The sequence below is a fragment of the Chinchilla lanigera genome, unplaced genomic scaffold (genome assembly GCF_000276665.1).
Source record: "Chinchilla lanigera isolate Chin_1 unplaced genomic scaffold, ChiLan1.0 scaffold00038, whole genome shotgun sequence".
NCBI classification, from domain to species: domain Eukaryota; kingdom Metazoa; phylum Chordata; class Mammalia; order Rodentia; family Chinchillidae; genus Chinchilla; species Chinchilla lanigera.
Genome location: NW_004955439.1, coordinates 15468762 through 15494078, shown reverse-complemented (window position 1 = coordinate 15494078; position 25317 = coordinate 15468762). Strand labels below are relative to the sequence as shown.

The following is a 25317-nucleotide window of genomic DNA, read 5'->3' as shown; positions in this document are numbered from 1 at the left end:
AAGTTGAGGGTGTCAGGTATTTTGTCCCAGTGACACAAAAACTGACTTATACAGCACTGACATGTACTTTTTCATAGTTCTGAGGTCTGAAATCCCAAGCTCAGTGTGTTAGCAGTGTGACTTCTCCTGAGGTCTCTCCCCTTGGCTTGCAGATGGTATCTTCTCCCCATGTCTCTTCACATCGTCTTCCCTCTGTAATGCATGTCTCTGTGTCCAAATTTCCCTTTTTGTAAGGACACCAGTCATTTTGGAGTAGGATCCACCACCGAAGTGACATAATCTTCATTTGGTGAACTCAGTAAACACCTTGTCTTTAAATACAGTCACAGTGAGAGGTCCAGGGGGCTAGGACTCCAAAGTGAAACATTTTTGGAGAGGGAAATGGGGACACAATTGAGCCTGTAACAGTGGTTATCCATGGTCTCTTCCTGGGTCTGATTGTAACTTCCTTCTCCCCTCTCATGCCCGTGTTATGTGGCATATGCTGACAGTCAACTGTCCACATAGCTCATGGCTTTCAATCTTTCTGAACCAAGCTGGAAAGGGCATGATCATCCTTCCAAGCTGCACACGGAGGCTGTGGGGGTAATAGGCCTACTCTCAGGGAGGACTGGTGCCCACACTGTTTGTGACAAGTGGCTGTGTTATGTTAAGAGGGGTGTGGAACTGGAATTCTTGCTGTCACTGCAGCATTGGAAGATAAGAGTAGGATCTAGGAGGATCTGTGGAGGTCTGAGTGGCTGCAGTATGGACTGTGCTGGGTATAATAGATGGGCTTCTTCTTCTCCTGATGTTTGAAAACTGGAATTTGCATTTCTTAGATGTCCTTGAAGCACCCCCAGTGTTGAGGTTCCTGGAGCAGCTGTCTACATGAGGCTGCAAGTGAGAGGCAGCCACACACAGAGGTTTCAGGGGTCTTATCTTTCTGCCAGCACAGAACACAAAAGTGGTTTTGTGCAGAGTGCTACTGCGGATGTGGCAGCCCATGTCCAGCAGGCAAATGCTGAGGGGTGCACAGAGCCCTGTGGGCTGGCACCTCTGGTGATGGTGTCTAGGGCTATGTAGCATCTAGATGTGATTTTTCTGCTCTGTGCAAGTTCTGCAGGTTATGGACCATTCTTTCATAACTTCATTTCTGTTTGAACTTGCAAGAGTCATTTCCTTTTTCTGTAAATCCTGACCAATGTACCAGAGTGGTACAATCCAGGGGACATAAATGGCTCTAACCTTCTGCTGTTCATGACAGCAGCCACCAGCCTCATGAGGGAACTGAGCATCTGGAATGTTGCTATGTGGCCATGGACTTGAATCTGCACTGTATTTCAATAAGTGATGTAAATATTAATGACCAAAGGTGGGTACTGTGTGGACAGCACTGCACTAGAGTGTGATTTTTTTGGTTGGGTGTCCCTGGAGAAAACTGGCTATGGTCAATGCCATTGGAACTCCAGGGCAGACCAGGAGGCTGGACTTCCTCTTGAAGGTCAAGAGCTGATGTGGATCTTTTAAGCAGAATGACAAAGTGTCTTCATAGCTTTGGGCTGTGAGTTGGAATAAGTTTTGAGACGCTTACCAGGAGGACCAGGCAAGGCCATCTCACAGGTGCTAGGTGAGGCTGCTGGAGGCAGAGGTGGGTGGCAGGTAGTGGGATGAGAGAGCCAGGTTCAGGAACAGTGAGGAGGACACCTCAGGCTTTGATAGCAGATGTCTCATGGTAGGTCAAGACAGAGACTTTGGACCAAAGGATCCTGGATTTCCTCCTTGGAAATAGTGTTTATAATGGTGTTTCCACTGAGCTAGGAAATTAAGAAGAGTGGCCTGTTGGAGGCCGAGGCTGGGAAGAAGACAGTAGACTTGGGGTTGCAGAGCCAGGGTGAGATGCTGGTGGCACATCCACATGGCACTTTGCAGCACATGATGAATGCAAAATCAGGGGCAGGTCCAGGTGGAGATGACACATTATTGCTTTAAATCACAGGATTCACAGCTGCACCTGGCATTGCAGAGCAGATCAGCTGAGTTACAGCGGATGCTTTGAAAACACAGGTGCTTGGCTTCCTACCAGGCACATCCGGAGTCTCTTAGGAGTTCCCTGAGGCTTTAGTTCACAGTCACTTCACAGTGAAGGGCCTCTTGTGAATTAAGTTTTCCTGAAGCCCTGTTATATTAGATTTTGTCTAATGAAGAAGTAACTTAAGTAACTTGTTTGCTCCTCTAAAGGAGGCATTTTGGTTTTCTCCTGTATGTGAGATAACCAGTGTTAATATATCCTAAGCCAGCCAAACTCAGAGTCTTGCCGTTTCCACCTGTGCAGGTTTAGTGTGGTGTGTGGATTATTTGAATCCAGTGCGGCAATCACTTTCGAAGAGCTGTTGGAACCAGAGGCGGGTCCTGGGCGGGAAGTGTCCCCCGAGGGGTTCTGTCCAGCACAGTGCCCTTGTTCTGTCTGATACGGGCTCAGTGACAGAAGACCTGGCAAAGGCTTTCATGTGTGCTACTCTGGATTGCTCAAGGGCCTTTCTGAGGACGGGGACCTCTCACCCTCTAGTGGCAGTTTGTAACAACTGCAAACACGCGCAACTAGGGACACTTTGGTAAAAGATTCTGGAAGGAAAAGAAATCAACCTGCCCTTTCAACAAGGCCACAGTCACCCACTGAAGACATCGAGGTCCATTTAGGGTTTGTGCAGCCACACTCCCAGTGGGAATGGAACACGGAGCTCGTGCAGCCCGCTCGGGGACCTACCTGTTTGCGTTAAAGCTCTCTGAGCCTGAAGGGCTTCTCTGAGGCGTGGGGAGAGGTTTGTAGAGCAGGCAGGTGTGAGTGGTGAGAGGGCTGCTCTCACACTCGAGGCCCGTTAAGCAAAGGGGGTGCTCACATTGGTTTCTAACACCATTCCCACAGCTGTGGGAGTTAGGTTTCTGCTGTTTTCTACCTGTAAGTGGCCACTGCTGAAATAACTAGAAAAAGAGATGGGTAGAAATAGAAAAGAGGTCAGCATGTGGTGGGATCAATGGAACTGCAGCTTACAATTTCTTATCCAAGAAGTTTGGACTGTCTATATTTCAGAATTGGAAATGTTCTGGATTTTTCAAAGGTAAAATAATGTAAATCTATACATAATAAGAGCCTGTGTGTTGCCCGGGGCATATTTTATAACCCTGCCGATAAACATTTCTGCAAGACAAGAGGAATATTTATACACCTAAGATAGTTAAGGTTTTGAGAGGCCATTAATGTTCTCCCTGTGTGAATGTCTTGCTTTCCTGCTCACTGCCAGTGGTTCTCTGAGATGCAGAGCTGCTGGAAATATAAGATTACAACCCTGAACTGTAATTCTGCTCTGTGAAGAAAAACAAAACCTACTGGCTCAAGTTTGTCTCACCCCAACCCTAAATCCACAGTTTTAAATAACAAAGAAATGGAGTCTGGAAGCCTGAAGATGTTGTCATCTTTCCCTGTGCCAAAGTTCCAATCCTCCCACGTAACCTGCATACAAATGCAGAACCCAGGACCACTAGGATCAGCAGATAATTCCACACATCCTTCAGGTTGTGGACAGAAACACATGGGAACCCTTAAATTACACTCAGGGTCAGCAATGTTGTTGCTACTAAGCTGAAACTGCAGTGTAATTTAATTTTTGGCTTCTTGCTTAAACTCAGGTGTGATGACAATAACATCTTAAAGATTGTTTCTAAGCCATCTGTTTATTGTTTTTCCTGATCAGAGCAATATGACAAACACAACCAAGCCGGACAGATACCATATATGAATATTTTTTATTTGACATGATTTTAATCTTTTATTATTACTATTTTTTTGAGATGGGAGTCTCATTGTGTTGCTCATGTTGGCCTTAAACTCTTGTGCTCAACAACTCTTCCTGCTGAGCAGCCGACTACAGGTGGATGCCAGTGTGCCAGGCTCACCTTGATTGTAGATTCTTAGATTCAGCCACTACTGGGGTGGGAGGAATAGGGAAAGTCATACAGGCTGACTACTGGAAAGTGGTAGCCTTGGACCTCGCTCTGATTTGCATCCCTCTGCTTCCTGATAACCACAGCCCTTTGGGCCCCGCTCCATTCTCTGTCTAGGGCAGTGGTGAACCTATGGCACACTTGCCACAACTGGCTGTTTGTTATCATCGAAAGCTCTAAAAGTTTCGCCATCACTGATCTGGGGAATTCTGTGTATCTTACTTAGTTACTGTTTGTTTTCTTTCTCCCCATGCTGGACTATTCATACTTCTTGAGAGTCGGGCCTAAGTCCAGGTTCAGGAACTGAGATTGAGGACCCCACAACAGGGATGCAGAACTGGGACCAGGGCTGGGCTCTGTACCTTAGTAGTTATATGTTATGTCGGATCCTTCTTTGCAAAGATTTGTTTATTTACCCTGGAAGTTCATGGGATGATGTAAGGGAAGATGCAAGGGTTTGCCGAACCCTGAAATTGGGTGACTCAGGAGCTTTTGCTCAGTGGCCCTGAGGGTCTTGTGAAATGAGGAGCTGGGGTCCTGCAGCCCCTTGCAAGTCTGGCTTCCTGTTGTCAGACACTGCTCAGACCTTAATGGGCATCTCTTGGGACAAGGAAGTGTCTGAGCTTTGCGAAAACAAGTGGCGTTTTGAGTAAAAGGCAAATGGACTTCAAGTCCTGTAAGAGACTGGTGTTTACACCCTTCAACATGTTTGAGATGAAGACTTAAGCTAATGTCTCTGTAGGACCCATAACAGCCCAGCACAGCCTCTCTTTCCTCTCCTAGGCCTCAGTGGATGTTGGGTAACATTCAGTTCAGCATTTGGGGACAGTGATGACAAGCCTGAGCCACTTACTACAGGAAGGCAAATCTCCATGCTGTCTTGCATTTCCAAGTGAAAATGCACAGCTACTTTTGTTCTAGACCAGCTTTCCAGGGACATCTGTAGAGAGGACGGAGGAGTCTCCCCTGTAAAAGGGAGCGCCACTGTTGTCCAGTGTAATAAGGACTGGAGAGGAGGCAGGTGGGTCTGTTGGCCGCAGTGTGTAACATTGGCCGAAGGCACCAATGAACACGCTGCTCTTGCTAAGTGCTGTGATCTCTGACCCAGGAGCTCTGCTCATCCTTAGCATCATGAGTCTGGGGTGGAGACTTGTCAGCTTTCAAGCTCAGCACAACTCAGTTCTTACCCCCTTTCTTCCCCTGGCCAAAACAACACTGAAGCTGAGTGCAAGAAGCAATATGGTGGGTGGAATAGTGCTAGCCCAGGTCACCGGAAATCTCTGGATCCCATATATGACTCAGAGGAATTCAGGCTGCTAATTAGCTGATCTTAAAATCAGGAGGCTTCTGGTTACAGCAGACAGAAAGAGAGCCGTTTGCGGCTTTGAATGATGGTGCATTTAGGGCAGAGTTTAACGAATTTTAAAATTCTTAACCTTAGACCTGATACTTTTCTGTCCATTTGCTTTTGTCTTTCCTTTTTGTCTGTAATATGCATAAATTCTTGTATGCAGCCTCTGAAAAGCAAGTCGGGAAAGTATCTTGGACTGTCCCTGTGGCCAGCGTAATCACAGGACCTCAAGTTGGCTGAGGCGGGGGGCGGGGGGACTGAGTGACAGGCTGTGAGAAGGAGTCAACCTGCCGTTGGTGGGTCTGCAGGGGGAACAGGTGAGAACTGTCTGTTGCTTTTGCACTACAGAATGAGAAGACAAAGAATTTTTTTATATCACAGATTTGATGGACTTATTGAGGCAAAATAGAAAATAACAGACAGAACATAAGGTCTACATGCAGATTTCAACGTATATTTCCTTTAGGTGGCGTTCTGCTAGCGTGTGCTGGGTGTGGCGAGGCAGGGTTTCTTGCGCATTTATTGTTTGTTCTGAAATTCCCTTGTGAGTGGCATAAGAGTTCAGGTGGAGCCCTCCTGTGCTGGGGGGCCCAGCACACAACACCCAGCAAAGTGTATGCATGTGTGCTTGTGTGGTGTGTGTGATGGGATATGTGTGTAGCTTGTTAGAACATGCTGGTTAGGAATTTACAGATGGGAAGAAGAAATTAGGTTGGAGAACCAAAGGCCAGTAAAGGTTTGCTTCTTCCATATTAAGACAGGAAGGGTCCGCAAGGCCAGCTGGCAAAGAACACAAGACGTAGAAAGACACTGTCCCTGGCAGTCACCCCTTGTCACCTGGTTTGTCACAAGATGACTGTGTATTGTCTCCTTCCAGTGCGCCTGTCCCAGCACAGCTGAGCTCCTCACAGGAGTGCAGGCCTCACAGAGGTACACTCAAATGCACACACACATGTATGCATGTACATACATATGCACTAGCACACCCTCACATACATACTACATGTGGGCATACAGTCATACTTGTAAATTTACTCATGCTCACACCTCTACACACATGTGTAAACATGCAAACATGTGCACACACATGCACATGATGCTCCCAAGTGTGAACACATTCATACACACACTTGTGCATCATGTACCCATGGGTGCATGAACTCACACAAGCATAGATATGCACATGAACACATACGCAGGCTCTTAGCTGGCAGTGATTATGGTGCTGCCCATCTCCACATGAGATGCACACACACACACACAGGTATCTCAGGAGAGGTATGGGAGGCTGTCCAGGACTCTGTGAGGTGCTGTGTGGTATACCAGAGGCTCATAGTGGCCTGTAAACAGTGGGATGAACAGAAGAATAAGGAGGTTATCCTGGAACTGTTATTAGTGACAACATAGAAAATCCAAAGGTTTTTGTTATATTAGAAAAATATTACACTTCATAAAATCCATGTTTATTCAAAAAAATCTATTCCGAAAGTCTGGAAAGCATAATAAATATCTGTACAGTGGCCGCCCGTCTCAAACATGAAATATATAAAGCGCGAACATGAAAATGGTCTGTAAACACAACTGCTGAGCTTGTAAACAAAGTGCCAAGTCAGAGGAGCAGACAGAGCAGCGCATGGGGCAGGGCAACCAGGATGTGTGTGGAGTCCCCTCCTAAGCTCTGAAACCACCCTGAGTTACACCGTACACCTCTCCCTACCACTCAGGGACTTGTAGCATCCTCTCCCAGTCTGGAAGTTTTACAACTTCTGAAAGGTGTGGGGCAGCTGAACATGTCAGAGACGGAAGCCTGAAACAAATTTTATCCTGTGCTTGATAGAATTGGTAAAGCATAAGTAAAAATCCCATGTGCATTTTCAGAAATAACACCATTTACCGCACAATACTGGCTAACATTAAGTACTACTATCACTCAGGAACAATATTCCAAACAGCACACACAGGGCTAGTTTAAAATCTTGCACAAATCTGACCTTAGGATCAAATTGAAATCCTAATGTCTCACCCACATTTGACTTTGGGGTTGGAATCCTGCAAAGCCCTCCCACCAGTGGGGTGAATTGGGTATTCTTCCCAAACTGGGGGTTTGATAGGCAGAATGGCCCTAGGAGGGGCCTGGACAGGGCCACTCAGCACTGGGTTAGGAAGCCTGGGATGGAAATTGGGTTTTCTCATGAGAAATTCTATGGTCTTATGATCCCAAGGGGCTATGACTCTCTGTGAGCAGGGAGGACACTGAACTTCCTGAGATGTCTATATCATCTGTGCAAAGCATGTGGAGCCTTTTGTGATGGACAGGGGTGTTCACTGGATGGGGAGATAAACACTAATGCTACCCACAGTCACGCACTCCCTACTGCTTATAAACTGCAATCACCTGCTGTTTCCTGTAAGACTTTTAGAAACTGAATTAAAAGACTTCCATCCATAACCCCTTTATGCTGATTTTCTACGGGGAACTTCAAGTATCACTGTTCTCTAAGGAAGGGCAGGAAAATAAAGGTATTTTACAGACTCTCATCACATACACGTCAAGGACAGTTGGGCGATGGTCACCTCCATCCTTTCGGCATGTTTGTGGCTCAGACCATGAGGCATGTTAAGCGGGCATTACTGAAGGAGATGGTGTATGGGCTGTAGAAGCCCACAGATACTGTGCAATGCTGCTTTCTCGGTGATGTGCTCTGCTTCACTTCCCTGGTCCTTGCCCCTGCATCAGAATTCATGGCTGGAAGTGAACCAACCAACTACAGCCAAGGCTGTGAGCAGCTGACGGGAAAATCTATGCCTGTGTAGCAAGCAGAGGATTTAAATGACTTTTGCACATTTCTAGAGGATGAAATCTATGACCTATGTACTATTCGCCTTTCCCTAGGTTTCTAATAAGAAATGAAATAATTCAGTCCTAAATCTTGAAGTGATTGGGAAAATCACTTTAGCCTTGGGAGAAAGCATTTTCTACTCTGAAAATATGAGCAGTGCCCAATAGGCCCTCTGAAGACAGGTACAAAATCTGTCCCTCACCTTTTAGTTTTTTGCAGTTCTCTCAAAAAAATAGTCTCATGGAATAATTAAAGCTTATGAAACAAATTTATATTTTAAGATCTGAAAACTATTAAACCAAGATGAGTTATTTTCCAGAATTCAGCACTTCTTAGGGGGTGTGGTACTGGGTTCTAGAGTGAATCAAGATGGAGGGAAAATGAAATATCCCTGGTCTTCTGAGTGCAAACCTGGTGTGACCCACAGGGGCCTCTCAGTCACCACTGGCTATAGAGGGGGCTATTCCTCAGTGGTATTAGGAGCAGGGGTCATGAGCCACAGGTGACAGCATTCCCTGTCCAGCCTGGTCGGGGATCCCCTGGCTTAGGCCTGGCTGTGGGCATCCTCAGTATCCCCAAAGGAGGCTGGAGAACACATATGTCCTTGAGGGTTGGCTGAGCCTGCCACATAAGAAGGTTCTCACACCATTCTACTCCACAAGTAACACTTATGTGTATACACCACACCAGTGTAAATGAAATGCTGATTTAAAAACACATCTGTGCAACAGAAACACAAAACGCAACATAAACCACAGCTTCTACAAAGTGCATCTCTGCTGTTGATGGCATGCCTGGCCTTCCTGCCTCCATGAGTGAGTATTGGGATTGATGTCTCCTTCCTTTCCCCAGTCCTATGGAGGTAGGGATGGGCGAGGTGGCAACACAACACATTCCACCCTTCATAGCTTCTCTGAAGACCAGAATGATGAAGGGAGTGAACACAGCAAAACCTTGGCCTTGGAGGCATGTGCAGACCCAAAGAGGCTCTGCTCTCTCTGTCATCAGTGAGCTGGGGACATCGGGTGAGCCTCTCCAGGGACAGTCTAGACAGAGTGGTGCTGGTTCCACTGGACTCCTTTCCTTTGCAGGGCTCGTCCAGACCCTTGTGCGATGGGGCTGTGAAATACAGACCTAGCTGGCCACCTCCCACAGGGCCCTCTGCTCTCACAGGTTGGGGGAGGGAAGGAGAAAGCAGCCAGCGCCTACCTCACGACTGGAGGTGAGAGGACAGCTCTTTGGATGATTTTGGGCAGGACTAGGCCTCTAACCTGAATGACCCTGCCACCCCATTCATGTGGCTATCAAGACACCAAGACCCTGAGAGGCCTGGATGCATCCAGCCCCTCAGAGGGGCTCTGTAGTCACCTGACAGGACCCCTCATGACATCCTTCTCCCTACAGTAATAAGAACACCCGTGTTGGGAGTCTGACCACATTACTGGCTTCAGAGCTGAACAGAATCTCTCCCTATAACTACACACCATGACATGGACAGACCAGGACCCTGGGAGCAGCCCAGGCTCCGACATGGTGATGCGAGGAGACTGCATTCATTTGGTTTTGTGCAGGAGTGAAGGAGAGAGCAGGCGGCAAGTTCGGCACAGCGAGACTCTGAGGGTCACCATGGGACCCTCTTCGGGGCCGAGAAGGAAACACAGAGACAGTGAAGGCCAGTTCTGCCTTTGGGTTGGACTTGTGGTCACTTCTGGTGCCTGTGAGCGGGGCCATGTCCAATGCCTAGGAGCCTGAGAGGGCACCGGGCAGGACAGCGGGGGCTGGCGTCCGGGTGCTGCTCACTGCTACAACCTCGTGGACGTGAGTCTTTTCATGCCTCTGCGCTGCGCCAGGCTGGATGACAGCACGGGCTCCAGCCGTGGGGCCTGTGGTGTCCTGTTTAGAGCAAAGTAGGTGGCTGCCATTGCGCCCTAAAGGAGAAAGGAAAGGCAAAGATGAGCGTGGTGCCCTGTGACTCCTGAGTGGGGTGCCTGAGCCACAGGACTCTGCAGGGCCTTAGGTACTGTCCCCAGGATTACCGGGGCCCTGAGGGTGGTGAGTTTGCTGCAGTGTTGGGCACACAACGGGCCCACACATTTTAATGTCATCACGTCCAGTCACCATTTCACACCAGCCTCCAAAGGTGCTTGTGCCTGAGGGGCAGGTATTGCAAACCTGTGTGGAGCCCTAGGATGAGGACATATGATCTGCTTGCTGTTGACAGGGAGGCCAGGTCTGTTTTGAGGCCTGATGGGTCCTCAGGAACACAGTCATGGCCAATTCCAGAGACCATCAACCTCAGTTTTTGCCACTTCGGAGTAGTCTAGACTAATGTGGTGACCAGGCTTATCCTGGAGTAGTTCCAAATCCTCAGGATGGATCCAGAATAGACCATATCTAACTAGATGATGGTGCATCCTGCAGGATGTCGGAAGAGGGCTCCTGTCCGAAATACAGCTGCCTGAGAAATGAACGCTGTTCTCACTGTCTAGCACTGGCACAACAGGGCTGTCTGCAGGCCTGTGGTCTAGAATTGAGGGCCCTGGACCTTGAGACCACATGACCACCACACCTGCCACTCTCCCCTGCATAGAAGTTGTCACTCAAATATGAATGCTGGGTGCGGCTGCACATGTGTGATAAAGTGGCTAGTTGGTACCTAAGGAACACTTGCAGTTTCCATGGCCCCACCTGTCCCCACAGCCACTTGGTACCTTCACCAGGTGAATGTCTTGTCTGCTTAGCTGGTTCTGGGACAGGAACTCTCTGTTGACAATCCATGGGTGCTTCAGCACTTGTATAGCTGTCAGGCGCTGCTGCGGATCCACATGGAGCATCTTGGACACAACATCCTGCAGAGGGTCATGGGCACAGGGGAGAAGGTGCTGGGCTGGTCGACAGATGCCTAGCAGAAGGTCTTCCATGTCTTTATGGTGAAACCCAATAGCTGTTTTGAGGGTGACTTGTTTTGGGGTCAAATGATTACTTTTAGGCTTATGGGCATGTAAATGGTGTTTGTCTTAAGGATCGCAAAGTTAGCAGTTCACAGAGGGCTTACATTTCATTAAAGATTTTACATCCAATTGGAAATTAAATGTTAAAATGTTAAATGATATGGGTAAGTTGGTAAAATATTATTTTAATAAAAATGATAGCCTACCCTAGGGGAGGCTGAAATAATGAATGTCCCACAGATACAAACTAATAACAATGTATGTAGTTCTTTTTTATCATTTTTTATCAGGACTGTCTACAAATTTACAGATAATCATATGCCAGTGGCTCATGTCCAATCAAGGTAATCCTTATTTTAGTATAACAACAATAAAATTGCTAAAATTGGTTTAAATATAGAGCTCTACTTTATACTGTATATATATGTTGACAACCCATGCATGTGGTCATACAATGCCATACGTGTTCAATCAAAAGCGTTTTACATTTGCATTGTATTTCATGAAAAGCCTTGTACTTCCACACTGCACTATAGCTGGTCCTCATATAGGCCTTGAGGTGAACAGAGCAAGTATTTCTTCCTCCGTTCTGCAGATGAAGTTATTGAAGTTCACAGTGATGAACCCCTGAAAAAAGACCTAAGACAAGAGTCACATTCTCCCCCTTAGCCTGCTCTCCTTCCTTTGGTATTCCTACCATATTTAAATAGGAACTAAAATGAATTTGAATGTGTATATAGTGTGAATTTGAATCTGTCAATAGAATTTCTCATCATAAACCACAACAAAGAAATACTATATACTGCAACAATACCCTTTGTTATGGTTCGTATCTAAAATGTCCCCCAAAGCCTCATATAGTCATAGGTGGGGCTTTTGGGAGGTGATTGGATCATGGGTGTGTGACACTTATCAGTAGTTAATCTGCTGATGTGCTTACAGCTAAATGTGATGCTGGGAAAAGGTGGGGCATGGGGAGCCTGGCCTGCAAGGGTGCACATCCCTCCCTCCTCCATTGATCTCTTTCTGCTTCCTGCCTGCCATACCGGGAACTCCTGTGCCGTGCCACCCTGCCTTGGAACAAGTCCACTACCTCTATACACTGTGAACCAAAGTAAATCTCCTCTCCATTAAACTGTGGGTATCAGGTATTCGGTCTCAGGGATTAGAAAGTAACATGAAGTCTTCTTCAGAAGACATCTTGCTTCTGAAGAGAAAGACAATATGGTTTATTACCTGGTAACATCAACCTCCGTACCTCCTTGAAGAAATGTCTGCTGAAAGTGGGACTGTTCCCAGTTCCAGACGTGAAAGTAGAAGCAAAGAGAACATTACTGACTTGCTCAAGATCCCATACCCATGACACAGCAGGAAGCAGTCCATTCTCATTCAGCACCTCCAGGACGTGGATAAAGACATGCTTCCAGGCAGGAAGTAGGGCTAGTGCTAGCTCACTTGCCTAGAATGTGCAAGGCTCTGAATTCAATCCTCAGTACCCTTTCTGTCCCTCAAGACATGCTATCCACAGTTTCACCTGAGTTTGGAGGACTAGAGGTTCTTCTCTTTTTGTCTCTAAACATTTATGTCTATATTTGTCTGTGTCTATGTCTCCTATTAGTTGTGTTTTTCTGTAGAACCCTAACTAACATACTAACAGAAAATGTGATTTCTCTTTGCAAATAATTTTTTTAGCCACAAGACTTAAAAATATCATGAGAATAGAATATCTATCCTATTTATATGGACAGTATCTTCTAGCTTCCTCACAAACAATATGGTTATTGTGAAACCTCCACGATCAAGAGTTAAGAATGCTGGCAGGTGCACTCACCTTTGCTGCATCAGATATGGAGTCCCAATTCCCCCCAGAGAGGGCATACTTCCCACTGCCAATCCTTGCCAAGATCTCCTCAGGTGTGTCATCGGGTCCATTGGCAAAAGGAGTAAATCTGAAGTGAGAGAATTGGTGGCAATAAGCTTCCATTTTACAATATAAAATAAAGTTTGCACTTAATATTGGCACTCCGTTGATAAAGGAAGCAAGTTTTCTTTCCCCTGTTATTTTCTAAATCTCAGATTCATTGTAAAGCACAGTGTATTTCCTAATGCTATATTCACTTTTAAAAAAAATCTTGGTTATTAATGCTAGAAGTTGATGAGGTGGGTGAGGAAAGCTCTTGTGAATTTTCTAGGCCCCCTTGGGTCACACTGATCACAGAGTGGTACAGGGTTCTGCCTGGTGATTATTTCCATGGTGATGGTGCAGCATCATGGATGACAGCCAGAGGTATAAAGTCTGAGGGACCTATGGTGGATCTATTACCAACTCCAGGTTCTTGGACAAATTAATTCTTTGAACCTCAATCAAAAAATGAGTAGAGTAATATACTCACAGGAACTTGCAGGTCATACATGCAAATACACAAGAAAGGTCAGCCCCGTCCTTCCTACCCTCCTTGTGAGAGATGCTCATCCCACATTCATAGAAGAAATAAGGCACTTCAGTGCACATTCCCGAAAGGAGGAATCTCTCAGCCCCTGCACCCACCACATCTCTTAGGGCAGTGTGAGTGTCAGAGGGACCTCAGAGTGACCTGTGGTATGGTACTGGAAGAGCTCCATGACCTCCTTTGCCATTGTGTCCTCAAAGACTTCTTCCCTGCTCCTGGGAGCTAGCCCCTTGATGAGGACATGAATTACTAATTTATCATGAATTCTGAACATGCAGGCCAACCTCCTTCCTCCTGTGAGGGCTACAGCATGGATGGTCTAGGGTACACTCTAGTATTTAATAAAAACCTTGGGGACCTTCTTCTGGGGAGAAGGAGCCCTGTCACATCCTCGCCAGACTTGAAGAAGGAAGTGAAGCTGATGTGAGGAAAGGGTCAGCCCAGAATTCAGAGCTGCAGAAGCAGAGTTCAGTAGGAACCGGGCATCTAGACCTGCTCTCTTGCTGTATACACCATGTCTTCACCAGAGACTGGCTGGACATGCCTGAGGCCAGAGGGCTGCTGAGGACAGCCATCTTCAAGAGGCTCTTTGACTCTGGAGCTCCTAGATGCTTCCTGGCCAGGAGGACACCTCCAAGGTATGGATGTGGTCCACACAACCAGCAGTATGTAGACTAGAAGGCAAAGGCCTGGAAGTTTTGTTTCTGATCCTTGAGCTGTAGTTGTCCTGAGGCACTAAGGAAGGTGGAATGTGTTTACCAGCTGGGGCTGTATCTATGTGATGTTTGCCTGAATTCATTTCCTGGGGAGGGACCAGCCCCTGCCCTCTGCTGAGGAGTGTGTCCTTGCTCCTGCCACCCTCTGGGACCGTCAGTTACCCTGCCAGCATGGTGTACAGCAGGATTCCCAAGCTCCAGACATCACATGCCGCATCATAGCCTTGTCGCTTCAGAACCTACAAGGGATGAGAGGCATGGGAAGTACTTCAGTAGGGGCCTCAGCTCCAGAGCATGTTCCCGCCACACCACAAGCAGCAGAGTGACGGGCAGCAGCAGGCCCTTCACAGACCACTGAGTGCACGTTGCCGCCAGGCCGGTGGGCAGACTTAGAAGGAGGTGCCTTTGTTTAAGGCAGAGGACGTTTTCCCACACTTACCATCGTAACCTTTTTCTTTTCCACAGTGGGGTTAGAACCCATGGCCTTCACACTGAATGACATCCCCAGCCCTTTTTATTTATGTTGAGACAGTCTTGCTAAGTCACTAAGTTGCCCAGGCAGGGCTTGAACTTGCAATCCTTCTGCCTCAGGCTCCCAGATTGTTGGGATTACATGGACACACCATGCCCAGCAATCTTAACCATTGCTAAGTGTGCAGTTCTGTGGCATTAAGCACATCCACAGTGTCAGCACTGTCCGACAGCAGCCCTTTCTCATCTTCCCAGATTGAAACTCTGTCCCTGTCATATGCCAAATCTCCACCGCCCTTCCCCAGCCTGGACAACCACCATTCTTTCTGTCTCTACAAATCTGACCACTCTAGGGACTTTGTATAAGTGGAATCCTACTGTGATGGAAATTTTAAAAATTTAAAAATCAACGTAGTCTGACACCATCAACTAGTAGTCTACACCAACTAGTAGTGTGACACAAAATGAGATCATACAGCCCCCCACATAGCTCCTCTGTTAAACTCACTCAGCCCTGACTGACTACTCCAGAGATAACCTGACCCAGCTCAGCCTGACCACACCCAGCTCACAGCCTGTGCTTTCTCACCCCCAAACATACTGTTTGCTAACTTGTTGCTGGTTCTGACCAGCAACAAAGAATAATTGAAGCTACCCAATAAAAATTCATGCTTTTAAGCTTTTGTACTTTTGGCTTGCAAAACCTATATAAACTAAGCCCAAAGCTGGCTCTGGGCTGATGTTTTGGGAGTGATGCCCCATCAGCCCCCAGCGTAATAGAGTTGTTTGCCTTCCGACTCCTTGGTGCAGAGAGTTTTCCATCCAGTTTGATACTGGGTTTCATAACACTACCATAGGCATCCTCTTGTGATTGACTTATTTCACTTGTGTAATGTCCTCAGAGTTCATCCATGTTGTGGTATATATCAGAATTTCCTTCCTTTTAAAAGCTAAATAATATTACATACACACACACACACACATCAAAAATTTATTTAAAAATTCATCCACTGATGGGCTTGAGTTGCTTTGGCTACTGTTTTGGCTACTGTGACTAATGCTGCTACGAACAGGGGTGGACAAATAGCTTTAATTCTTTTGTGTATATACCTAGCAGTGGAAATGCTAGATCATATGATAATTCTATGTTTCACTTTTGGAGGAATTACTGAGGCATCCTCTTGATATATTTATAGTTGATAACAATGAGGAAGGCAGCATAAATGCTCAGAGATTCCTGTAGATTATTGTCTTAGTGTTGAACAAAGGGTTAGGAGAGTTGCTTTCAATCCCTTTGTTCAGTTTCCTTTCACATGCTGAATGACTGGATGCTCACTGTCTAAGACCTAGCTTCATACTCCATTGGCTGAGTGATCTGTAAAAGCCCTGTAAACACATCAAGTTGTTTGTTTTTTCTGAATCTATGAAAGAGGGATAATTGTTTGTATTCTGCCCTTATGGTATATGAGAGAGAAGTAAAAAATGTCAAAAGTACTTTGTAAATGGCATTTATATAACGATACAGTGCACTTCATAAGTAATAAACTCAATACTGTGGGACACCAGATCATGCTTCCCCAGATGTGCCCCTTTCTTCGTCTGAGTACTGTTGAACTTCGGTAAATAAGCAGTAGCAGGTGCAGGACGTTCCTGCACCTGCTGCTGCCTGGAAGCAAGACACAGTGTCACAGGGATGGAAGGCATTTGACCCCATCTGGAATACTAAGTTTATCACTCAAGATGGCTTCAGACCCTTCTGCCTGGACGTGTGCCCGAGGAGCTACACTGACTGGTTCTGCCAGCAGCCATTATCTGCCTTCTCATGAGTTGCTACTTCCAGTGCCTCAAAGTCCTTCTCCTTGCCGTGCCCCTTCTCTAAGAATCCACTGATCTGTGTTGAAGAGGCCACAGAAGCCAAGTTCAAAGTCACTGCTTTGAGAATCATCCCTTCTCTGGGTGTCTCCTATGTACCTGTGAAATAGCCGTATTCATAATTGTGTTACTCTTGCCGGTCTGATTTTTTGGACTTAGACCTTATAAGGGCTGAGGAAAAATTAGTTTCCTTCCTAGCAATCCTTTCTATATTAACACTGATGAACTAGGGAATCAGTGGAAATTGTTTTCAGAGGGGCACAGGTATGTCAAGTGTTTGAATGACCCCGAAGAATGATTTCTCAGCCCACTCCCCAGCTGCATGTCCCAGGACACAGGAGCACTGTTATTGGGGACCAGTGGCCATGGGTTCCACTGAGCCATTGGGCCACTGCAAGCTGCAGGCTGCCTTTTTCTCAGACTCGTAGCTTGGCCACATTCAGGCTGGAGCAGCTTGGAGAGTTTCAATCAGAAGGATTCAAAGAGTCAAGTCTCCTTCAACCTCCATACCCCACACAGTTCAGCAGCAGCACCAGCCCTATCACCCTGTTCCTCTGTCTACCATCAGCTCACACAAAGAGAAGTGAATTTATTTTCACACACACAGTAGTGCTCTTGGGACCTAGTGGAAAATGGCCCCAGAGAACTTGAAAAGGGGGCTTCACAAGATGCCCACACTGAGGTTGTTTGAGAGGTGCCCAGGAGCAGACAGGGTCCTATGTACATATGTGAGCTTTCAGCTGCAAGTTGCTATGGAACCTGGTATTCTTAAATTCAGCGCCTGTTAATGTGGTTCTGCTAGAGAAGGCAACATGAAACAGGAACTATTGTACAGAAAAGTGCATAACTTCAGTCTCCCTCCTGGAACAGATGGGTCTGATCACAGACAACCCATCAGCTCTGTGTCCCCACATATTGTTACCTCAGTCTCACTCGTAAAAGATACGCAGATTTGATCTAAATTGTCCACAGCACCATGACAATTTTAAGTGAAAATGTCACCATCTAAATGTTTTTCAGGTAGGAAAGTAAAATGATTTAACCATAGGGGCAAGCCTAGCTGATTTCCAGGAGGGCTTGCTCTCCTTTCTGTCTATAAGAGGTCCTCACATCTTTCCTACACTGCTGGAGCCCACCATGCCATCACACCACCACACCAACCCTCTGGTTACTTTGCACACAAGAGCAGCCAGGAGTTCTCTTTGGGCCTGCTGGGCCTATCTTTCTGAGAGAGGGCTTGAGAGACCTCACCTCAGGGGCCACAAAGTTTGCTGTATAGCAGGGGGTCATCAGCAGGCCGTTCTCGGCGCGCAGCTGCTTGGCAAAGCCAAAGTCACAGATGCGGATGGATTCGGGGTTTCCAGACTCATCCATGTACAGAATGTTACTGGGCTTCAGGTCCCGGTGTACAACCTGGAGGACAGGAAGTGTCACACAATGACAGCAGAAGAGAAGGGAAGTGTACTTGGAAGGGACTGTTTGCTCAGGGGCAGGTCCCGCAAAGAGGGGCGGCCACCCCATCTCTCATGCTGGCTGTAGGTCAGCATGTCCACATCACCTGCTGTTGTAGAGACTGACTGTGAATAAAGAAGTAAACAAGTGCCTGTCTTGGGAGGGAACTTCTTATTGGATCTGGTACACAAAAGGACCTAGGTAGTGAGTGCAGGAATGAAAAGGTTTCTAAAGGTTGCTCTCATTACCTAAATATTTAACGTGTGCTGCCTGAATGCCAAGCACTGTCAAGTGCTGGGCAGCACCAGCACGTGGCCTGCTGTTACGGGCATGCCAACTCATGGTGGTAAAGAGCAGGAAGAGGGCTACACAGATGTAGCAACCATGACTGTGCCCCATGAAGAACCAGCATTTCCAGCAGACCATACAGGGACAGTGATGGCTGTCCAATGGCACGGCCAGTGACACCTCAAAGCAAAGTGGCTATTCAGGGCACAAAGGGATGTCTCCTGAGGAGACAGAGGAACATTGTGGGGTCGGGTGTATGCCTTCAAATGGCTTGGGCCAGAGTGTCTCAACTGTCTTGCTACAGCTCAGAGGGAGGGCAAAGAACACTCTTTCTCCCTGTGTCCTCAGGGAGGACAAGAGACAGACTATGGTCTGGGAGGGACTCAGCACAATCAGAAGACTTGCCTGGAACCTCCATAGCCTCAGTTCTCCTATGGCTATTCCCGAGGCTGCTCTGGCTGCTGTGGCCTTACCCCCTGGGAATGCAGGTAGTCCATGGTCTTGGTGATGGTGCACAGCACATCGCTGGCCTCACGCTCTGAGAAGCACCGCTGCCGGAGGATGCGGTCCAGAAGCTCCCCACCACGCATCAGCTCCATCACAAGGTACACGTACTTGCCATCATCATACACCTAGGAGCCAAGAAGGGTACGTGCAGGCCTCAGGGGGCTGCAAGTTGCTGGTGCCATGCTCCCCAGCTGCCTGCTGTTGTGAAAGATGGGGCAGAAGACAGAGGCTGCAACCTGTGTCCCCTGGAATAAGAGCAAGTAGGTGACGGGCCTCATGCCAGGGTAGCACTTGGGAAAAGAACAGCTTTGATACTCTCCTGCTAGGTGAGAAAAAAGTGAGCAGGCTCACCATGGGGTGGTTGGGATTCACAGCAATGCTGGTAATGCTGCTACCTCTGGTGATGCTGCTACCTTTTCATAGCATGAACACTTATGCAGCATACCACTGCCCGTGCTGTCCCCTAGGACCAACCAAGCTTCTAGCTTTCTGTGTGCACAGACCTGGGGATTCTGTCAGGATACATATTTCAGCTACACAGGTCTTGCGGGTGAGGGCACCATGCATCTCTAGGCAGCTCCAGGGAGCATCTGCTTCTCCCTTACATCACTTCCATGGACAGTGCCAGGAGCCAAGGCAGCAAGATCTGGAGCTAGATCACCCTACCGAAGCCACTTTCATCTCAGAGAAGGGGCAGAGACAGTTTTTAGAGCACTGGCTTTAATCTCTTGCACTCAACATTAAAAAGCAACCACAGCAAAACTTTGGCTATGTTTGTGCCCAGCCCCCATACACAGGGGACCCTACAGGCATCAAGCACCAAGGACTTCATGCAAAATAGAGCAAGGGACTGAAATAGGCTCATTTCTAGCTCGTTGATCATCATTTAATCAATGCATTTTCAGAACAAATTAGTAATGTGCCTGACTTTGAACTTAGTAAAAGGCATAAAGTTAATTTTGGAATGTTTATTTTTGAGTTTATGAACTCCAGCGGTCTGGTCTACTTCTGAAAACTGAAAGAGGATGCCATCACTGAATCACTCATCCCAAAAGTAACAGAAATGGATTGAGAGCTTAGGAAGTTCTCAGATGAGTTGATTTTTGCTTGTCAGTCTTATATTGGAAACAGCGCTGAATGTGTGCAGTGGGGAGATGAATGTAAATCTTGGGGACAGTGAGGGCTTCACACAAGCTTTCTGGACATAAGGCACTTGTTTACTTTGTCCCTCAGTAGTAAACTGCACCTAAAACCCTCTTACTCCACAGACTACTGGCCAGAAGGGACACTGAGGTAGCCCTGGCATTCAGAGGCTCTGGGCTCATGAAGAGGATGAAAACTGTCTTCTCTTCCTAGCCCTAAACTCTGCTCTCCATGGGCCTTTATGGGATGTTGTACACTTCCCAACCAGCTACATGTGGCAAACTCCCACTCCATCCCCTCTTGCCAGAGACTAGGACCAGTAGAGAGCCAGAGAAGCTTTGAGAAGAAGCTGCATGAGCCGTTGGGGCCTGGTGCTGGGCCTCCCCTCACCCCTGACTCCTTGCCTCTTTTTTGTTATAGTTACGGTAAAAACCCATGACACGTCTGGGTTATGATTCACACAAGGCGCCATCTCCTCTGTTATGCTGGTGCATTGTGTGATTCTCGAGCAGTAGGGAGCATCCAAGAGACACACACAGGTCTCACAGATTGGGTGACCAGCCCCAAGGGGTCAGAGGTACCCAGAGTGGGAACTGGCTTTGGCAAGCAATTGTGGGCCCAAGGAACACTCGACATGTACAGGGAGCTTATGCAAAATAAATGGAAGCTTTCCTGTCAGCTGAAGAAACAAAAAGCAGAGGCACTGAGGCCACACTGCCCAGAGACCACTCACGTCTTTGAGGGTGATGATGTTGGGGTGCTGGCCATACCGCAGGAGGATCTCGATCTCTTCTGAGGGATCTCTTTTACTCTTATCGATGATCTAGATCAAATACAACATATGACAAGGGTAGGTTTGCTACTGGGCTTTTAGAAAGGTTTCCAGTGCATCTTTCAAACAAGGGCGACAGACCCCAGTGGTCTCACCATGTCCTTGCTGGACCCTCTAGCCTCATATGTAACAAGACCATTTAAACTCTCCAAGACCACTAAATTCAGAGCCAGGCATTTTTTTTCTGCTCTAGCACAAGACTCACATTTACATGAGGTGGCATACGGTGAATGTTTAATGAAAAAAATAATTTCCTACAGTAAAAGACCCATACTCATCAATCTCTCTCATAATACCCCCACCTTCAGACACACTTATCCCACTATTCTTGCCACTTTCTGAAGCAGTTCTGGAAATACTCTTTCATGATGGTCTTTATTAGATGTGATAAAAAATATGGTGAATGCTGCCACTGAGTGCCATCTAATGGAAAGGGAGACTTATAAAAACATTATGTTGTCTCCTCATTTACCTTATTCCCTGGATCTGGCACCATGTGACTTCTGGCTCTTCCTTAAAGTAAAAATGACCATGAAAGGTAAATATTTTTGACTGATTCAGAACATTGAGGCGTTCATAGTGCAACTGACGACACCAAGGGAAACTTCCAGAGCTACTTTAGAAAGTGACAAGAATGATGGGGTAAATGTGTTCCAAGTGAGGGGAAGGGGTAGTATTTTGAAGGAGAATAATGGCAATGAGTCTTTTACTGTAATAATTTTTTAAAAATTTAAACATTCACCATATTTTTCAATTATTTTCATTTAAATCTCATAAGTATAAACCTTCAAATTCTAGCACTAAGATATTATGAATCTAGGTAGAAAAGGGTGGGCATGGGTAGCTCTTGCAGGCACCAGCAAGGAACATAACCTGTGTTCGCACTCCCTGAAAGGCTCTGGGATGGGTGGCTGAGCTTCTTAGGTGAGCTTCCAGCCACTGTGCATCTTGGGCATTTTCTGCAAGCTACACACCAGCAACTTCATGAGGTGAAGTTCACAGCTCTAGGCAAGAAACACTAGGGATAGAGAGCAGGCTGGATTTGCCTCAAGACTGAGATATAGAGAAGCATTTTCTCATTTCAAGCCTCTCCACACCCAGCACTTGTACCCAATGTCTTAGGACAGTAGATAAAATTCTTTCATCCTATGAAAATAGTTGGCTTCCTACAACAGAATGCCATGAATCCAAGCCTGCCTTGAGACAGGAAGTCCCCGCTCCTATATGATGGCTAATACCTCTGGAGGTTTCTTACTTAGGCCCTGGTCCCCCTTCTTTGTGGGAAGGGAGCTGATGTCATGGTTTGTGTCTAGATGTCCCCACAAAGCCTCATGCAGTCCTGTGGGTGGGCTTCTAGACTTTGTAATTGATCCCAATGCTGGCAGTAAGGGTGTGAGAGCTATATCAGCTCTAGGGCAGGTAGCCTGCATACAACATAAGGGACAGAAAGAGGTCTCTCTCTCTCTCCTTCCCTTTCCCCTCCTCTTTTCCTCCCCTCCTCCTCTCTCTCTCTCCCTCCTCTTTTGTTGCTTTTGTCCTCTTCCACCCTGTGAACTGCTGCACCTCTATGTGCCACACTACCTTGGAGCCAGCAAATTATGGACTGAAACCTCTACAAATTGTGAGCTAAACAAATCTTTCCAGCTCTTACCTTTGGGCATCAGGTATTTTGTCTTATCAATGAGAGAAAAATTACTACAATAGCTGGAATCACTTAAGGGATCACTTAAGTGACAGTGTTGGTGCATATGTTGCAAACAATACCCAGGATAGAAGACACTTCATCAGAAATGCCTTCCTAATAGCAATGTGTACTCTTCTTGTGTGTTACCTCCTCCTAAGTTTAAAGCTTTCACTCTGGACAATGTATAGCTATGTCACCACTAAAATACGGGGATGATTTGCTTTGGGTTTTGAGCTTTGCTTAAAAGTCAGTTTCTTTTCTTTAGATGAACTCCAGGCTGTGGTAGCCTTTGACACATTGCTGTTACTTGGTGCCCCCTTCCCTACTGCCCACACTCATTGTTATAAAAGCCTTGAAGTTCCAAGTCCTCCAGCCTGTGGCTGTTTTGAAGAGCAGACTGTCCCATCTAGTCATATCCATGTTGTGGGAGGCCTATGAATGGCCTTTGATGATAAACAGGCAGGCCAGTAAGGCATCCTTTTAAGCATAGACTTCTTTAGCTACATTTAATTCCATGAAAGGGGACTTCTATTTTGGGGGTAAGCCAGCACACAAGGCATTGTTCTGCAGTATAGACCCTTATAAAGGGTCCATGAAGCCAGATATGGTAGCCCACACCTGTAATCTTAGCACACTAAGAGGCTGAAGCTAGAGGATCACAAGTTTGAAGCTAGCCTGGGCAACTTAGCAACACCTTGTCTCAAAATTTAAAAAAAAATATCAAAATATACTTCACATATTGACCCACCTCCCCACTGTGAAACTACGGGAGTTGTGAGACAAGGGGAATCATGAAGGAAATGGTTACAGTATGTTATGTGCATGTACAAGTCTGCAGAAATGAAATCCATTAATCTGTATAACATGTGCATTAATAAACAAATAGGAAAAAATAAATTTAAAAAGTGCTGGGGATACAACTTAGTGGGAAGGCTTTGAGTTCAAACTCCAGTTCTGCCAAAAAAGAGAGAAAGACAGACAAAAAAGGGGGCCTATTAACAAAATAGTTGCAACAAAAAGGAGCAGGGAAAAGGACTGTCTTTGACGTCCTCAGAAGGGACTTGGCTGAGAGGGCCCTGAACTCCACTCACCTGGCCTGGGGTCTGTCTTTACAATTTGAGAAATTTAAAATACATTCATGAACTTGCAAAAAATCAGCAGCAGATCCATTTTTTTTCCCAAAGACCATTTCATAATAAAGTGATATATTTTTAGCATGAAAATGTTTGGTTTCCTCCCAAAGGAGCAGGATGCAGAATAAACAAAAAAGAGGAAATCTTTTCTGTATGGCCAGGGACAATCGTCAAGACAGACTCCGTGTAGATGCACTCTATCCTGTCACCTGACTTAAACCTGGGGAAGGAATGTAAGTAGACGCTTCTATTTCTGCATGCGCATATAACCCTGAAAAACCCTGGCTTCCTGTGGGGAGGGGAACCCACACCCAGGGGCCCCAAGTGGGACACCTTGCTGTATTCTTTGGTACAATTTTTGAATTCCAAATGTGACTATTCTATCTATTGAAAAAATGACATATGAAGGCAATGTAACTATTACAAGAGTTTCTATTACACCTGAGATCCTGAATGAGAGATTTGTCTACTTACCCAAGTATCTATTTTATGCCTACATGTCCTTTTGTTGTAAGTTAGGAGAATTTCTAATTTGTACTAAAAACTATGTGAAATTAATTGGCTTTTAAAAAACAATTTGTACTAAAAACTATTTGTTTTTAAAATAAAAACAAAATAAAATTTTGTTTAAAAAAACAATTTACCTTAACATTGCACCAACTTTTGAAAAATATTTTAAAATTATAATAAAATTCAACCTGCATGTGAGACAGTGAAGGACCACCATGGTGGTGCAGACGGCTGGGACAACACAATAAAGCCCTGGGCATGATAAGCTGTGGCCCTTTGTAGTGCAGCATGTTCCAGCCGACTCCCGTGACACCTCAATAAGACCGCAGAAGCAGAATGTTTGCATGAAATGAGAAACTGTTCCCATGCCTCAGTTTCTTCATCTTTAGAAACTGGGACAGCCTTGTGCATCTCCCCAAGTCCCAGTACAATTGAATTGGTATGTATCTATCTCTTCACACCCCATACAGGGGGAGTCATACAGAAAGCCCTTCATACAAATGAGTTATTTTCATGGCAGTGATAAAATATAGTCATGCTTACTATCCCAGGTGATGGAGCAAGTGGCTGTGACCTGCCACACTTATGCTCCTGTACCTCACCTTTGGTTTTTGTCTCTGAATCCTCCCTTCAGGTTGATGCCATGGAGTACAGCAATGTTCAGAATTATATCAGAGTAGAAAGGCCCTGGGAAAGCATCAGCAGCTACCCACAACTGCGGCCGGAGAGGGCTTTGTGATGGCATGGCTTGCTGAAGTGCAGCTGGAGCGGACGTGAACTTGCAAGGGATGCTGTGCCCAGGGGTGGGCAGCCTTGCCTCTAAGGCCCACAGGCTGCGAGTCATCCCTCATGAAGGAACTGTGGGTGCTGGAAAGCCTCATAGGGATGAAAAGGCCTCAGCCATTCACTAATTCCTGCCACCTGCAGAATAGCCCAAGGCAGAGGGCAAGGCCAGGGCAGAGCAGGAGGAGGTGTGTAGGGAAAATGGAGAGCCCCACCCCTGGCTTCCCCACTGCAGACCTGTGACCGGGATGGGCTCTTACCCTGCCCTTCCTGCTTTCTGCCTTCTCCCAGTCTGGGTCATTTCAACCCTGTCTGAGCAGCTGGGACCCATACACAGACCAGGTTTGTTCTAG

The 25317-nt window shown here is 46.5% G+C and overlaps 1 protein-coding gene across 3 annotated transcripts in view; it reads right to left on the bottom strand.

Moving 5' to 3' along the window:
• Positions 1 to 6773: 6773 nt before the first annotated feature.
• The window catches only part of Rps6ka2 (ribosomal protein S6 kinase, 90kDa, polypeptide 2), a 276424-nt gene continuing 257880 nt past the window's right edge, over positions 6774 to 25317 (bottom strand). For all 3 annotated transcript variants that reach the window (XM_013517373.1, XM_005390652.2, XM_005390650.2), the window contains 7 exons: positions 20756 to 20845; positions 18846 to 19004; positions 17884 to 18045; positions 14452 to 14528; positions 12955 to 13072; positions 10884 to 11021; positions 6774 to 10100 (listed from right to left, as the gene is read on the bottom strand). In XM_013517373.1, the coding sequence (XP_013372827.1) occupies positions 9975 to 10100; positions 10884 to 11021; positions 12955 to 13072; positions 14452 to 14528; positions 17884 to 18045; positions 18846 to 19004; positions 20756 to 20845 (870 nt within the window). In that variant the 3' untranslated portion in view covers positions 6774 to 9974. The remainder of the gene's footprint in view (positions 10101 to 10883; positions 11022 to 12954; positions 13073 to 14451; positions 14529 to 17883; positions 18046 to 18845; positions 19005 to 20755; positions 20846 to 25317) is intronic.